Below are 16,350 nucleotides of genomic sequence, written 5' to 3'. Positions count from 1 at the left end.
GGAAAAAATAGAGCAAAAAACAAAATAAATAAAAGATACAAGGTATGTAATTAATAAGCAAAATATTGTGCACTCATATACATAAGCATGCTGGGAAAATACAAGTATAAAATATAGGTAGTAATTTCTACTCAACACTGTCAAACCTGGACAAAGTTCAGATCTAGGATTTCTGTGGAGAACCTCAAATCAATTGAGTTCAGCAAGCACTGATCAACTACCTACGATGTATAACGATGTACTGTGGTAGGGGCTAGAAAATTAGTGATTACTAAAGTTTTAAAATGGTTATTTCTAAGAACATGAATTTATTTATTACACTATCCTATGAGTTGACCAAAGATGATCATCTGTGTAACACCTCCACTTTCATCCTTTTTCACTCAAGAGAAAATATGTAGCACCGAGTTTATCAAAGAGCTTATTACAAAGATAATAGGTCCACCATGATAAAAAATATTTATCAGCCTCTTCAGTATATACAGCTAACTGTGAGATACACTCTATTAGATAATCCCTGGATCTTAGGAGTTTATTATCTAATAAGATTCTCTAAAACTTGAGTTTTAAAATATTGGGATGAGATATCTAACAGGGGTTACTAATATAAGTTTTTATTTCTTTTTCATTTTTGTATGCCAAGAACTTAGCATAGTGTTTACTTATGGAGTTCTTTTAAAAAACAGATGAAAGATGTTATTATGTGTTTCTTCCAAAGAAGACAGACAGTATTATTTGTAATAAATAGTATCATTACTGATCAGTGAAGAGAATCAAGAAGACAATCACATGATAGCAAGTACTCATGTCATCTAATCTAATGGCAACGGCCAATTTTGAAAACTTCAAGAAGGGACTGTGTACTGTTCCAGTCTCAATCCTAACCTTATTTGGATCTTGATTTCCCAGGGACACTTGAGGCTGAGGACAGAAGGAAAGTCAGGCATGCAATATTTTTTAACATTCCTTCACTCCCAATCTCCTTTGGCACCATGTAGTATCACCTTCCCATTAAATAGATGGAATTATCTTCCAAAGATCACATAGTAGTATTGCCAATACTAACAAATTTCAAAATGAAAAACATTTTAACTGAACTATTTTTTGTGACTGATTTATTCTTGAAACAATAGTATCTTACGATTTTGTAAGGGATCCACTACTTTCACATCAGTGTTAATCTGGTAATAGATAAATAAGAAAAAACTTCTGCAAGATTTCAAGGCTAATTTATTATATCATGACTTTTCTTTAAAAGATCAACCAGAATCTTAACATTGTAAGGGAATTTCATTAAAAATCTTATGTTCTTTAATGTTTATAGCTATAAAAGCAACGACAGGAGCCAGAGTCAATTTATGGTACAAATACAAGGTAAGTAAGCCAGATACAGGGAAAGAGTTGTACACTCAGGAGATGAATATTTTAATATTTTTGCATTAGTTGAGAGGAAGAATGAATGAAACAATACCTGATTATTAGAACTATTTTTTGAAGATGAAACCCATAAGGGATCTAATTGGGGTGTGATCTTTATTAAATAAATAAAAAAAAAAGACTCCATTAAGAACAAGACAAGGCATGCTAGATGACAGGAATCAATAAATACACACTTAGAAAAGTAAGCATGCAAATGATTTGTGGGGTGTGGAAGCTAGAGAGGAAGACAATAATGGAGACAGATTTACTCTTTTATACCTTTCAACCCTGAGCGGATGACAGTAGGAGACAAATCATCATAGTTGTTCATTAAGCTAATGTCTCCTGAAGTGAAACTGACAGTGAGCAATGGTTTGATGTTCTGCACCGGTATGGGATATGTTGCTGGACCATCTGCAGGAAAAAGAGTGCACAGTAAGCAAAAGGTGATGATTATAGGACACAGATTCAGGTTCATAATTCTATAAATTTAGTATAGATCCACAGAAAACAACTGGAAACTTAAGAGTTGGCTCTGGCTTGGGACGGTGTCATGTAAGGCAAGGAGTTCACCATATCTTGGCACTCCCCATTTTGTACCAGTGCATGCTGCCTTTTGCTGAAACTTTAGCTATGGAAAAGGCGGCAACCTACTGAGATACATGTCAGGGCTGCTCAGGAGAAGGAAGCTGTTCTTTTTCTGAGGGCCCTAAAACCAATGCAACTCTCAGAAGCTCTTCTAGACAAGAAGCAGCCGGGAACTTCTTCCTGGAATCTTCCAAAATCTCTGAAACCCAAATTTGTGGAGAGGTCTTACAGTCTCCCAAACATCACAGATTTGGGAGCACAGGCACTTCCAAGCACCCTAGTGATCTAAGTCCTTTTGCTATGAAATGTAGAGAACCGTTTCAGAAGCTCCATGAGGAATATCAAAATGATACTGGAGTTCAGTAAGCAAAACCCAAAGAATTAATATAATACAAAGGGTCTCTTAGACAGTATGAAAACTCAAGAACCTTGTATTAACAAGCAACAGTTTCATAATACACAGTTTGTCCCACGAAGAGGATATTTTTTACTCTTGTTAGGAGTATCCCCAAAAGGAAGAAAAGCAGATAATGAGGATGGCATAGTCAGAGTACCAACACAAGAAACAAGCTAACCATCATATATACAGGAGGCTCTGACTGAGGTGCTACCTATGGCTGTTTCCGTCCCATGACCACAAAGCAGCTATAGCTGCCTTCCACATAGCAAGTGTAATATTGTGCCCTCATTATTTTTGAATTTCTCTCACTTTCATATTCATTTCTCAATTTATATATTTTGACTTGTAAGAAATAAAGAGAATTCTTAGGCATCAGAAAGATCTGAGAGTTTCAAAAAGGTTTATCCTCAAGATAACTTAGGTCTTCCCCAAAACATCCTTTAGTATAGAACCTAAATAGGCTAATTTACCTACGTAATATCTACGTTTCCAATTACATGAAAAAGTGAATACTTCAATCCCTCAATACAAGAAAGACGAAAGCCAAGACTAATACCTTAATTTTATTTAGTCAAACATTCTGTAATAGAGAAGTTGTCTCACAACTTAAACATAATAATTAATTTACTGGATATTAGCCTATAGCAGCAGCTGCAGCCATTATTTCTGTTGACTTTCAACATATGGCACATAGCTTATAGATAGTGCCACAGTTGGATTCCAGCCATTGGTGCCTTGTCCAAATCATGATACCACATGTATGGCTGTCAGAGGGGGTAAAGTGATTTCAAATACTCACAGGGGACTGTAACCAGACTTGAAAAAAGATTTAATTCTAGGATATATAAATGACGGCTTTTAAAAAAATGCTGTTCATATGGTTAGAAAAATCATTAAAGTCCTCCCACATAGTTGTGTGAGTCAGGGACATGACCATTAACAGTTTCTGATACATTCATAAAGCTTGATCCAACAGACCATACGCACTGTGAACTAGCTATGAGAAAGCCTACATGGAATTCACCCACTCAGAGATGATTCAAGAGTCCATAAAAGTATCAATTACTGTTCTTCTTTGTGGCAACTTTAAAGATGTTTTGGTTGCATTATATTCTCTAAAATGCTCTATGCCATGATCCTAAGACTTTGTTATTTATTCTATTTTCTTTTAAGATACCCCAGTGCTTTTGAGAATGAATTGAATAATTCAATAAAAGCAGCAGCCTCAAATTCTTTTTGTTAAGTGAACTTGTTCTACAATTTGGTGAACATAAATTAAACCATTATGGATCACCCCCACACAAATCTTTCAGTTAACTATAAAATGGAAAGGGATCTGGTGATTTTCATTACTAGAATTCCTATTGTGGTAATGTCCCATTACTATCTTAATTGTAGGCAAGTATCTTAACTTCTACGTACTTCCTTTTCTTAAGTATATTATGAGTGTGTTGGACTTAATTATTTTTAATGTCATTACCAGCTCCAAAATTCTATGATTTCTATGAATTCTATACTTTCCTCTACTGACTTCGGTGGGATTCTTTTTTAAGAAATGTGCTGAATGTCCAGGATGAAGTAACACATAAACATAATATTAACACTTATTTTCTAATTTCAGTAAGAGATAGGATAATAAGAGAAGTGCTAGAAGTTACCTATTTACCAAAAATAACATACTCACAGATACATTAGACACTACTACTCATTCCTTAGTATTATTCCTTAAGAGTACATAGACTAAGATTTTTAAAGGTGTGTATTCTTGTATGCACTTTTAGAATGGTGGCTATGTGTTGTTGTTTATTTCCCCTACATAAAATGAAAAGCCACCGTTTACTGACACACATGTACAAAAAGACATCAACTGCTCCCTACAGTTCTCTGTTGAACACAGACTCCCAAACGGGAGTAATACATTAAAATCTTAATACTTCTGAGAATGAATTTATAACAATGTTTTCCTCCAAGGATAGATGAAAAAAGAGGCAGAATAAGAAAACTGAGTATCTTAGGTAAAGAGGGGATTTTGAAAAGGCAACAGATGGCAGAAGCTAATCTGCACCTCAATATTTAAGAGGGGCCAATACACACAAGGTAGACGGTCTGTGCAGCGATAGGGAGGGTAGAAAGATTGATCAGTATGCTGACTTAAAGAAGTTTTGGAATGTTGCTCAAATCTTCTCACAATGTTATGCCTATTATTATTATTTCCCTAGATATTTGTCCTTTTAAAAAGAGCAGTAGTGGTAATAAAGACCAAAGACCTATTTTTAGGGATACTCTAAAGTTTAGTCTATTGATTGCAGCATCTGTCAATATCTAATATAGAAAAAACAACATTGTAAAATTCTACATTCCAGGCAAAAAAACTATTACAATAGTAACTGAGAGAAGAGTTAGATTGTTTTCTTAAACTGATAAATTTAACAGCTCTTCTCTATAACAACGTGACAGGACACACATAGGGTGCACCCCTTTTATTGTAGTGATAGAGCTACCCTTAAGTATAAGCAAAACTAATCCTTTTCTGATAAAATTTAAGTTACTCATCTTAAAATCAAAAGTGATTTTAAATCTATCATTGTTCACCACATTAATAATTTTTTCATCGACTTCTTTATACCTCATTACAGCTAAGCCTTACAGCATCACAGATATCATTTCATAATCCTCACTGTAGTCAGGGAAATTTATACTAAAGGAGGCTAATCAACTAACTCAGGGGTTTGTGTCAGAGACAGAAAGGAGAAATCAAGGACAAAAATCTGGGGACTACTTTTTGGAGGGTTTGGTTCTATGTTTTTCTAGGTCAGTTGAAACCCTTGTGATCAATAGTAGGTATGTATTTACTTTAAAAAATAATAAAGAAAATGAAAGGAATCCGCTTCTACCTTGAGGTGGGGAATAGTCATCAGAATCTGTGTCACTTTCACTGCTATCTTCTACCAGGAAACTGGGATAGTTCCAGGACATGCTCAGGATTCCATCTGACTCATGAAGGAGAACATGGGCCAACATCCTGCCATGGCAGTCCATAACAATCACTTGCCCATCAGCAGTGCCAAACAGTACCTGAAAACAAAGTTACTAAAATAGTTACTGGAAGAAGAGGAAGGGAACCTCTATTTCTAGCACCAGAATTTTGGAGGAAGTGTGGTAGAGTGAGTGGTTTGAGTGCTGGGTATGGAGTCAGAAGACTCAGATTTGAATCTCAGAACTGTTTCTGAGTGAGCCTGGAAAAATCAATTCATCTCTTTGGGCTTTAGTTTCCTCATCTGTAAAATGAGGGAATTGGACAACAGTAACAGTTTTACATACATTCTATCATTAAATCCTTATAACTACTTTGTGAGGTACAGATAATATCATCTCAATAGAAATCTGGGACTCGGAGAAATTAACATCTGTACCTAGGTACTCCTCACTGCATGTCCATCATTCTATTCACTATGCCATGCTATCTCTAGGCAGAGTTTGAGTGACATAAATTATAAGTTCATAAAATATTCCTCTGAGTATAACATATATATTTTTAAAGATAGCAACCTGAAAAGTTGCTTTCTTCCAGTGTCATAACTAGGAGCAACAGATTAAGGATAAGACAGTAATAAAAAACAAGGCAGCCAGGTAGTCTTAAAGTCAGGCAGTAAAAGGAGAGAAGTAGATATGCAGCTAGATAGGATAAGAGGGTGAAAAGGTATCTTTCAAGACAGAAAAGTCCCATGCGTGTTCGAAGACAGAAGAGAAGACAGAAGACAGCAAGAGACTGAAAGAAACAGCAAACAAGAAAGGAAGCTGACATGGCAATTGTGCTTCCTAAGAAGATTATAGATTTAGGCTTGGGGATGTGATGAAAGCCATAGGCAGAAAAAATTACTTCAAACAATAAGTCAACAAATATCTATTAAATTTGCTATGTGCCAAGCACACAATGAGAAATTCACTTCATTCACAGATAATACTACTCCAGAGGGAATGCCAAGCAACAGAGGTTCCAGGAATTCAAAGGTTCCAGAATCTACAGCAAAGGAATTAGATCTTCAATTGTGATACACAAATGTTCAAAGCCAGTATAATAGCAGTTTGAAAAAAGTGCAAATGCCTTTTGTATTATAGGCATCAAGATTCAAAATTTGTATATTTTCGGTTCACAAACAACTATTCTTCTTGAGCCATGTGAACTTTCTTACTCTAGAGCTTTAATGTTGATGTGGATCTTGAGATGATGAATTCTTGAAGGCTATATTAGTGAAGCATAAACTCCAACAGGTTCTAACAGATTTCAAGGGCTCTGAGTACAATTCCAGGGACAGATTGCTCCTACTATCTAAGGATTAGATTAACTAAACATGCATAGGATCATTACTGTAAGTTTGGCAACTAGATAATGAATTACTTGTCCATTCTATGCCATGAAATTGGTAAAAATACAAACTTGCCCTTGATGCTATATGGTCCCTTCTATTATGAACAGTGCTGGAATTTCTACAGTGATCTGTTCTCAGTGCTCCTGCTTGAGGAAATAAACTTGGACTTTAACATTTTAGAATCTAATGTACTATATGGGAAAGTTAAAAAAGCACTCAAAATGAATTCAGAGCAGTAGTCAGATTGGGAGACAAATGTATGGTATGTAAGTATCGTACAAAATTATATGTATGTATGTATAAAATTGTGTTCCTCACACATATGTTTCACATGCATACACATATATACATATAAGAAAACTATGTGTGAGGCAACATAATTTTTAAAATACTCAGGGTACTTTTAAAAAATTTTATTTTTTCGACTAAACAAACAATTTTCTATTTCTTCTACCTCCCCTCCACTGAAAAAAAAGAAAAGAAAAATACCCTTGTTAAAATAAACAAGATCACTATATGGTTTAAAATATACAGGCAAAGCAAAACAAAATTCCCACACTGTCAATATTCAAAATTTAATGTATCATTCTATATCTTGAATATTATCACCTTTCACAAGAAGGTAGGTAGCATGTATAACCATCAGTCCCCTGAAATCACAGTTGATCAATGCACTGTTCAGAGCTGCTTTAAATATTTTTTTGTACATGACTCCTATTGTTCTTTCTTTTCTAGTGGCATAGGCTTCAAAGAGGTATTGCTGAGTCATCTGCTGAGTCCAGCATTTGTCATATTTCTTTTTTACCAATTTGGAATTATATACAAAAAGTTACTAAACAGTGCAATTCCCTTTAATTTAGCTATACCACTGCTAGACCTGTACCCCAAAAGAGATCCAAGAAAGAGAAGATTCTTTATGCATACAAATATTTCTATCAGCTTTATGTGGTGGCAAAAGACTAGAAACTAAAGATATGCCCACCATTTGGGAAATGGCTAAATAAAGTGGTGGCTGGTGAATATGATGAAATATTGTGCTTTAAGAAATGAAGAAATAGATAATTTCCAAAAGACATGGAAAGACTTATGTGAACTGATGCAGAATGTGGTGAGTAGAGCTAAAAGAACAATTTATACTACAATATCAATAATTTAACAATGAACAATTCTGAAGACTTTCATAAATGAAATGAACAGAATCAAGACAAGTTATACAATAACAACAACGCAGTAAAAAAAACAAACTCTAAAAGCTTTAAGAGCTATGATGAGTACAATGTCCTTCCATGAATCCAGAAAACTGATGATGATCATGCTATCCATTAAAGAGAGGTGGTGTCTTTTGAGTGCAGAATGTGACATATTTTTGTATACATTGAGGGAATCTGTTTTGTTTGACTATGCATATTTGTTACAAGAAATTTGTTTTTCCTGGAAAGACTTAAATGAAATGATACTGAGCAAAGTAAGCAGAACCAGGAGAACACTGTACACAGTAACAGCAACACTGCACAATAACTGTGATAGGCTTAGCTCTTCTCAGCAATGCAAGGATCTAAGACAACTCCAAAAGACTCACGATGGAAAATGCTATTCATATCCAGAAAAAGAACTATAGAGTCTGAACACAGATCAAAGCTTACTATTTCCTCTTTTTATCTGTTTTTGTTTTTTCTTTCTCATGGTTACTCCATCTGGTTCTAATTCTTCTTTACAACATGACTAGTGTGAAAATATATTTAATATGAATGTATATGTAAAGCCTACATCAGACTGCACTTGGGAATGGGGGGAGGGAGAGAAAATTTAGAAATCAAAGTCTTACAGAAGTGAATGCTGAAAACTAAAAACTAATTTTAAAATTTCTTTTTTTCTGCCCGTCCTCCCATCCCCCCCATGGCTGGGGTAGGAAAGAAAGAAAGAAATTTCTGTTAATTTTTTTTTAAAACTAGATAAGTGAAATGTTACATGCACTTTCAGACAAAGTCACTATATGGTTTAAGTTTTACTGATGTGTTGATGTGTTTTTTACATTACAAACATTTATATATACCTCCTATGTTGTGAAAGGTGTTTTGTTACAAAATAAAAGTCAATTAAATACTGGGGAAAGAATAAACCTCTTCCTTCTCTGCCATATTAGCTCTCCTTTCAGGTTCTCATTTCATTCTTTCTAGCTCAGCCCATTAAGTTTGAGGTAAAACCAAGGATGCTGTCTCCTTGTTTCTTCCTCTCTGTTTTATAACAGGATGTGTGTCTCTTCTAAAAACTCTTAAACATAACTCAAGTTTCCCTTCTTATTTGATGACCTTGACAAACAAAATTGTTCTCAGGGGTAAAAAAGAATGCTTATCCTGAGGGGCAGAGCCAAGATGGCAAAAAAAGAAGCACAGACCTGCTAGAGCTGTCCCTTCCAAACCTCACAAAAAACTGTAAAAAATGACTCTAAACAAATTCTAGAGCAGTAGAAGCCACAAAATGATGGATTGAAGCAAATTTCCAGCCAAAGATAATCAGGAAAGTCAACAGGAAGGGTCTATCACACCAGACTAGTAGTGGAGCACAGTTCGACATGGGCCGCTCAAACTGGAGCTACACCAGGCCTCAGGGGAATGAACTGCTAGTGGTTGCTGTGTTTTCCGGAACTTCTAACCCTCAAATGCCAAAAACAGCTTCAAAGGTCAGTGGGAAGAGTCTCTCACCTGGCTGAGAGGGGAGCATTACTTGACCCCAGCCCCAGCTCCAGCCCCTGGCCCCAGCCTCAGGATGGTGGCAGCCACTGCTGAAGTGGCAACTGATTCTAGAGCCCTCCACTTAACAAAGATCTCACAAGTCAAGTAATTGGCTGAGAAAATGAGCAAACAGAATACAAAGAAACAGACTATAGATTACTACTTTCTCAGTGAGGAGGTATTTTCTTACATTATCAGTGAGGAAGAAGATCAAAACATACAATCAGAAGAAGACAAGAAAGTCAAAGCTCCTGCATACAAAGCCTCCAAAAAAATATGAATTGGTCTCAGGCCATGGAAGTGCTCAAAAAGGATTTTGAAAATCAAGTAAGAGAAGCAGAAGAAAAACTGGGAAAAGAAATGACAGTGATGCAAGAAAATCATGAAAAACAAGTCAAGAGCTTGCTAAAGGAAACCCCAAAAAATGCTGAAGAAAATAACAACACACACAGACTCTTGCCCAACATTTTCTACATACATAAGTAATAACTTGTTTCCTTTCATTTTATACCTCCTTTGCTATAAATCAAAACTTGTGACCATTTGTGATCATTTTCTATGAGCAATCCTCCTTTATTAACTTAATCAACTCTGAAACCTTCTGCAAAATCCTTACTTCTAATCTTTTGTAACTAATGGTTTTGTAAATTTGTTTTAAATACTTTCTGTTCTGTCACCCCTTTTAGATTCCTGAAAAATCTAAACTAGAATTAGAATCTAATCTAGAACTGTGTCACTCATCAATATGGATAAAAATTGCCTAATATATCACTTGACACCTGTATATATTCAGGAAAGAGTTGAATAACTTTCTTTGTATCTTCAAATTTATTGTATACAATTATCAAGGCTCAATATAATTCAATATAAATTATGATTTTCAGGAACTAGTCTTTTCTAATTCATTATTTTTTACTCCATGATACTTTTAGGTACTATAATTTTAAAAGCTTGCACAAATATCGCCACTGAAGATAAACAGAACCATAAAATCTCAAAATATATTAAAATTTCAGTATTTGGTTATACACGATTATTCATATGAACATTTGAAAAATTGTTATAGTGGAAAATTCCCACTATAAAAATAGATATTATTGTAAATGCTCAAATACTTACTCTAGCTACAGTATAATTTAATTAGGAGTATTGTTGCTAACTTGTGAATAAATTGCAAATTCCTTACTGGCTTTATTGAAATCTTAAAATACGCTGCCAAATTGCTTCTAGGTTATCATTTTGACAACTGGTACTCACACCTGTCTGAAATTACATTGTAATAAACTCTAACATTCCCTGAATGTGTGAATTTTAAAACTATTTTTTTAAAGACTTCTTCATGGGACCTGGAATAATTTTATTTATTTATTTAGAACTTGAAAGTCATTTATTCAGGCCTAACTTTCCTTTTTTTTTTTTAGTTATTTTATTTGTTTTCAGTGTTCTATAATCACTTCCATATAGCTTACATTTTCCCCCCTCCCTCCCTGAGACCGCCTGCAATCTTATATAGGTTCTACACATACATTCCTATTAAATACATTTTCACCTTAGTCATGCTGAATAGAAGAATTAAAATGAATGGGAGAAACCATAAAACAAAACAAAACAAAACAAGACATTATACAAAAGAAAATGGTCTGCTTCATTCTGCGATCCAATTCCATAGTTCTTTCTCTGGATGTGGAAGACGTTTTGCCTCAAGAGTCCACTGGGAATTTTTTAGGTCCTTGCATTGCTATGAAGGACTAGAGTAAGTCCATCAGAAAAATTTCTCACACACTGTGGTTGTTGCTATGTACAGAGTTCTCCTGGTTTTGTTCCTTTCACTCAACATCAGTTAATATAAGTCTTTCCAGGCTTCTCTGAAGTCTGCCTGTTCATCATTTCTTATAGCACAATAATATTCCATTAAATTCACATACCACAAATTATTCAGTCATTCCCCAACTGATGGGCATCCCTTTGATTTCCAGTTTCTGGCCAACACAAAGAGAGCTGCTATAAATATTTCTGTACACGTAGGACCCTCTTCCATGATTATAATCTCTTTGGGATAGTCCCAGACGCGATATTGCTGGGTCAAAGGGTATGGGCATTTTTGTAGCCTTTTGGGCATAGTTCCAAATTGCTCACCAGAATGGTTGGATCAGCTCACAGCTCCACCAACTGTGAATTAGTGTTCCAACGTCTCCCACATCTTCTCCAACATTTATCATCTTCCTGTTCTGTCACTGTTAGCCAATCTGATAGGTGTGATGTGGTACCTCAGAGTTGTTTTGATTTGCATCCCTCTAATCAGTAGTGATTTAGAGCATGTTTTCACATGAGATATCTTTAATTTCTTCCTCTGAAAACTGCCTGTTCACATCCTTTGACCATTTATCAATTGGGGAATGACTTGTATTTTTGTACATTTGACTCAGTTCTCTATATATTTTTAAAATGAGGCCTTTATCACAGACACTAGTTGCAAAAATTCTTTCCTGGTTTTCTGCTTGCCTCCTAATCTTGGCTGCATTGGGTTTGTCCAAAACCTTTTCAATTTAATGTAATCAAAATTATCCATTTTGCACTTCATAATGTTCTCTCTCTCTTGTTAGGTCAAAAATTTCTCCTTTCTCCATAAATCTGACAAATACACTATTCCTTGCTCCCTTAATTTGTTTATAGTATCAGTCTTTATACCTAGATCATCATGTATCCATTTGGACTTTATTCTTGTGTATGGTGACAGGCATTGGTCTGTGCCCAGTTCCCACCACATTGTCATCCAGTTTTCCCAGCAATTTTTGTTAAACAGTGAGTTCTTATCCCAAAAGTTAGGGTCCTTGGGTTTATCAAACAGTGGATTGCTATATTCGTGGACTACTGTCTCTTGAATACCTAACCTATTCCACTGGTCTACCCCTCTATTTCTTTCAGTTCTTTCATACCAAGTGGTTTTGATGACTGCTGCTTTACAACACAATTTGAGATCTGGGAGGGCTAGTCCACCTTCTCTAGCATTTCTTTTCATTAGTTCCCTTGATATTCTGAACCTTTTGTTCTTTCAGATGAATTTTGATATTATTTTTTCTAGCCCTAGAAAATAATTATCTGGTAGCTTGATTGGTATGGCATTGAATAAGTAAATTAATTTAATTAGAACTATCATTTTTACTATATTGGCTAGGCCTACTACCCATGAGCAACTGATGTTTTTCCACTTATTTAGGTCTGATTTTATTTGTGCTTTTGAAAAGTGTTTTGTAATTGTGTTCATATAGTCCCTGGGTTTGTTTTGGCAGGTAGACTCCCGGATATTTTATAGTGTCTACCACAGCTTTAAATGGGATTTCTCTTTCTCTCTCTTGCTGTTGGGCTCTGTTAGTAATATGTAGAAATGAAAATGATTTATATGGGTCTATTTTGTAACCTGCAACTTTGCCAAAGTTGTTTTATTATTTCAAGTAGTTTTTTACTTGCTTCTCTGGGATTCTCTAAGTATATCATCATATCATCTGCAAAGAGTGATAACTTAGTTTCTTCTTTGCCTATTCTAATTCCCTCAATTTCTTTTTCTTCTCTTATTGCTACAGCTAACATTTCTAATACCATACTGAATAACAGTGGTGATAATGGACATACTTGTTTCACCTCTGATCTTACTAGAAATGCATCTAGCTTATCCACATTGCATATAATGCTTGCTGATGGTTTTAGGTAGACACTATTTACTATTTTATGGAAAGTTCCATTTATTCCTAGGCTCTCCAGTGTTTTCAATAGGAATGGGTGTTGGATTTTGTCAAAGGCTTTTTCTGAATCTATTGAGATAATCATGTGGTTTCTGTTAGTTTTGTTGTTGATATGATCAATAATGCTAATAGTTTTCCTAATATTGAACCAGCCCTGCATTCCTAGTATAAATCCTACCTGATCACAGTAATTTAATTTAAAACCCAGGTGTAGGTATCAACATTAGGTACGTATAGTTTGCACTGTAAAATACAAAGCCACCAACAAACATCTGAAAAAAACCTATTATATAACTAAATGTCAGAATTTTTCTGAGATGTCAAGAAGGAGAATTTCAAAAATTTCAGTTGATGAAATGATTTGTAAAGGGATATGGTAGATTACACATCAATTCTTTCTCCTGAATTTGAATTGTGACTCTCTATGTGCTTATTCAATATTTGAAATAGGATGAACGATGGGAATCCTTAACTCACTGTATCCAAAACTGAATTCATCTTTCCCAATAAATTCAACCTCCTTCCAAAATTCTCTATTGTTTTGTTTTGTTTCCTGTTGAGGGGCACTACTCTCCTTACATTTATATAGCTTCACAATCTCAGTTATCCCTGACTCTTCAAATTCTCCTTAACTTCAAATATATGATAAGTTGACAAACCATGCCATTTCTACCTCCATAGTATCTCTTGTATAAATACTCTTTTCTCTCCTTATTTGGTCCACAACTTAGCTAAGCTGGGCCCTCATTACCTCTCACCTAGACAACTGTAAAAGAATCCTAATTATCTCCTGCTTCAAGTTTCCTCCCCCGCCCCCACTCCTACCTTTTAACATTATCTCCCCTTTCTAACCATCCTTCATAGAGTTGCCAAAGTGATTCTCTTAAAAGTATAGGTGTAACCACATCACTCCCCTGCTCAAATCAATGACAGTAGCACAATACTGCTTCTCATATCCAATATAGGTTTTTCTACTCCTCTAATCTACTTTTCCAAACTGACTCCCTTTGGTTCCTTACACATAATTGATCTCTCATTTCCATACATTCTGAGAGGTTCTTACTCCTATCTGATTTATGCTCCCATCTCACTTTTGCCTCTTAGAATCCCTTCTTTATTAGGTACTATATAATCATGATCACTAATGACCATTAATTATGAGACTAATACAACAAAACAGGCTTTTATGAGAATGTAAACGTTTTTTTCTTAGCCATCTGGAGTTTGAAATGGTGAAAGGATATTTGATTAGAGAAATTCTAAAGGTAGTGCACTCTAAACCAGTATTCTAAAATTGGTTAAGAGTAAGAATATAAGTAGAGAGTAATAGACATTATGTGGGGAAAGTGATAATTTAATTAACTCTTCCAAAGAATGAATGTTAGTGATCTCTCAAACTAAAGAAGTGGCAGATGGTAAGGGTAGGTTGGGAGAATGGCAGTAAGTCAAAAAATAGTAAGATTTTTCATTGTCACAAAATACAAGAGTAGAGAGAGTATAGAAGTGTGAAAGGTTAATCAGTAGTATTAGATACTGAAGTCTGAAGAAAATGGATATGGGCCAGATTGGACTGAGATTTGGCCATGTGGAAATGGTTGCTTTGGCCAAGGAAATTTGTTTGGAAGAGGTTTAATAAATGTTTGATGACTGATCAAAATCTGGACAGGTATGAGATTTGATTCCAAATGCCTATAATAAAGTAACATCCAAATTATAATGATTGAATCTTTGGGTGGGAAGGGATATTTTGAGGTCATCTTCCACCTGTAAGAAGGACTAAATTTAAAATTAACCTTATTAAGATGAGAATGTATCCCATTTTTAAAGCTCTTCTGAGAAAGTGACTCTAAACATATTTCAGTAAGAAAATTCAATGTTTAACAACTTTGGATGCTTGAAAATTCTTCAGATCTTTAAAACTTTCACTGTAAGTTCATTTTTACTTCTCAGTGAAGATCAAGAATAACTGGGTGTTTTGTTTGTTCTATTCAAAAGCCATATATTTAAAACTATTATTAAAAGAGCCGTCTTTGTTATCTCAGTCACTTATTGAAAAACTGTAGGGTAGAAAAACCATACACAGGAATTCAAAGATGCATTTAAACCTAATTTATAGAAGAAGAAAAAACAGGAAAAATAATCTTCATTATGGCATTAAAAAGCAAGACTAAAATACATCAGGCATTTACAGAATGGGTTCTGGGATAGGATAGGCGGAATTGATACTTCTTCCATTTTTCTATACACAAAAAGGAGCAATATTGGTTTCCCTACTTAGGAACTTTGATCTGTGAAATTTGTGTACTCTATTTAGTGACATTAGTTCAGCCCTATTCAACAGACATTTCCCCTAGGTGGAACATTGAAATGGAAGTAAAAAGCCCCAGGCTCTAGTCTTGACCATGCCACCAACATGTTGTGACACTTGAGACAAATCACTTAATCTTTCTGGGCTTCAATTTGTTCAGTTGTAAAGTGAAGAAATTAAACTAGATTGTCTCCAAAATTCCATTCAGATCTAAGATTTTATTATTCTGAATAGTATGAAAATGCCATTATCTCTACCTACATTTCTTCTATAACAGGGCTAGAAATTTTTTTTTTTAATTTCCCCAGTGATTAGAACTTTTCTAAAAGACAAAAAAAAAAAAATAAAATCAAGATGTAGTAGTGACACGAAGGTGACTGTTTTATTTACTTTGGCAACAACACAAATGGGTTAAAACAGTACACATTTTACTTCCTCCTCACCTAGGACATTAAATGCTGAGTACAGGAACCCTGTCAAAACAGCAGTGTCCAATTTCAGAAAACTGCATGAGAAGCTGTGAAGCTCTGTTTATGTAACTCAGCCATCTGGCTAAATATTAGCAGTCAAGAAAAGGCTCTGTGTTAAAACCCTTGCCACAATGCCATCATATTAATCAAGATAAATCTATTTTGGGCTTGGTTAAATGAAATATCAAATGGATTTGAATTAAAAAATAGATTGTCTAGCAATATATACTTAAAAGATGTAATTTATAGCAAAATGTGCGTTAGAAATTATTTTTCATAATTTTTATAATGAAGGGAATATTAATTTTAGGAAAGAGATGATT

The 16,350-nt window shown here is 34.7% G+C and overlaps 1 protein-coding gene across 2 annotated transcripts in view; it reads right to left on the bottom strand.

The window, feature by feature from the left end:
• Positions 1 to 16,350, bottom strand: part of TULP4 (TUB like protein 4) — a 199,172-nt gene that overhangs the window by 55,508 nt on the left and 127,314 nt on the right. For both annotated transcript variants that reach the window (XM_072643805.1, XM_072643806.1), the window contains exons 4-5: positions 5,302 to 5,482; positions 1,699 to 1,833 (exon numbers count right to left, since the gene is read on the bottom strand). In XM_072643805.1, coding sequence (XP_072499906.1) covers positions 1,699 to 1,833; positions 5,302 to 5,482 — 316 coding nt within the window. The remainder of the gene's footprint in view (positions 1 to 1,698; positions 1,834 to 5,301; positions 5,483 to 16,350) is intronic.

Source organism: Notamacropus eugenii, chromosome 2 (assembly GCF_028372415.1).
Source record: "Notamacropus eugenii isolate mMacEug1 chromosome 2, mMacEug1.pri_v2, whole genome shotgun sequence".
Classification (NCBI taxonomy): domain Eukaryota; kingdom Metazoa; phylum Chordata; class Mammalia; order Diprotodontia; family Macropodidae; genus Notamacropus; species Notamacropus eugenii.
Note: the sequence above shows the minus strand (reverse complement) of the source record. Positions and strands in the feature narration are given on the sequence as shown.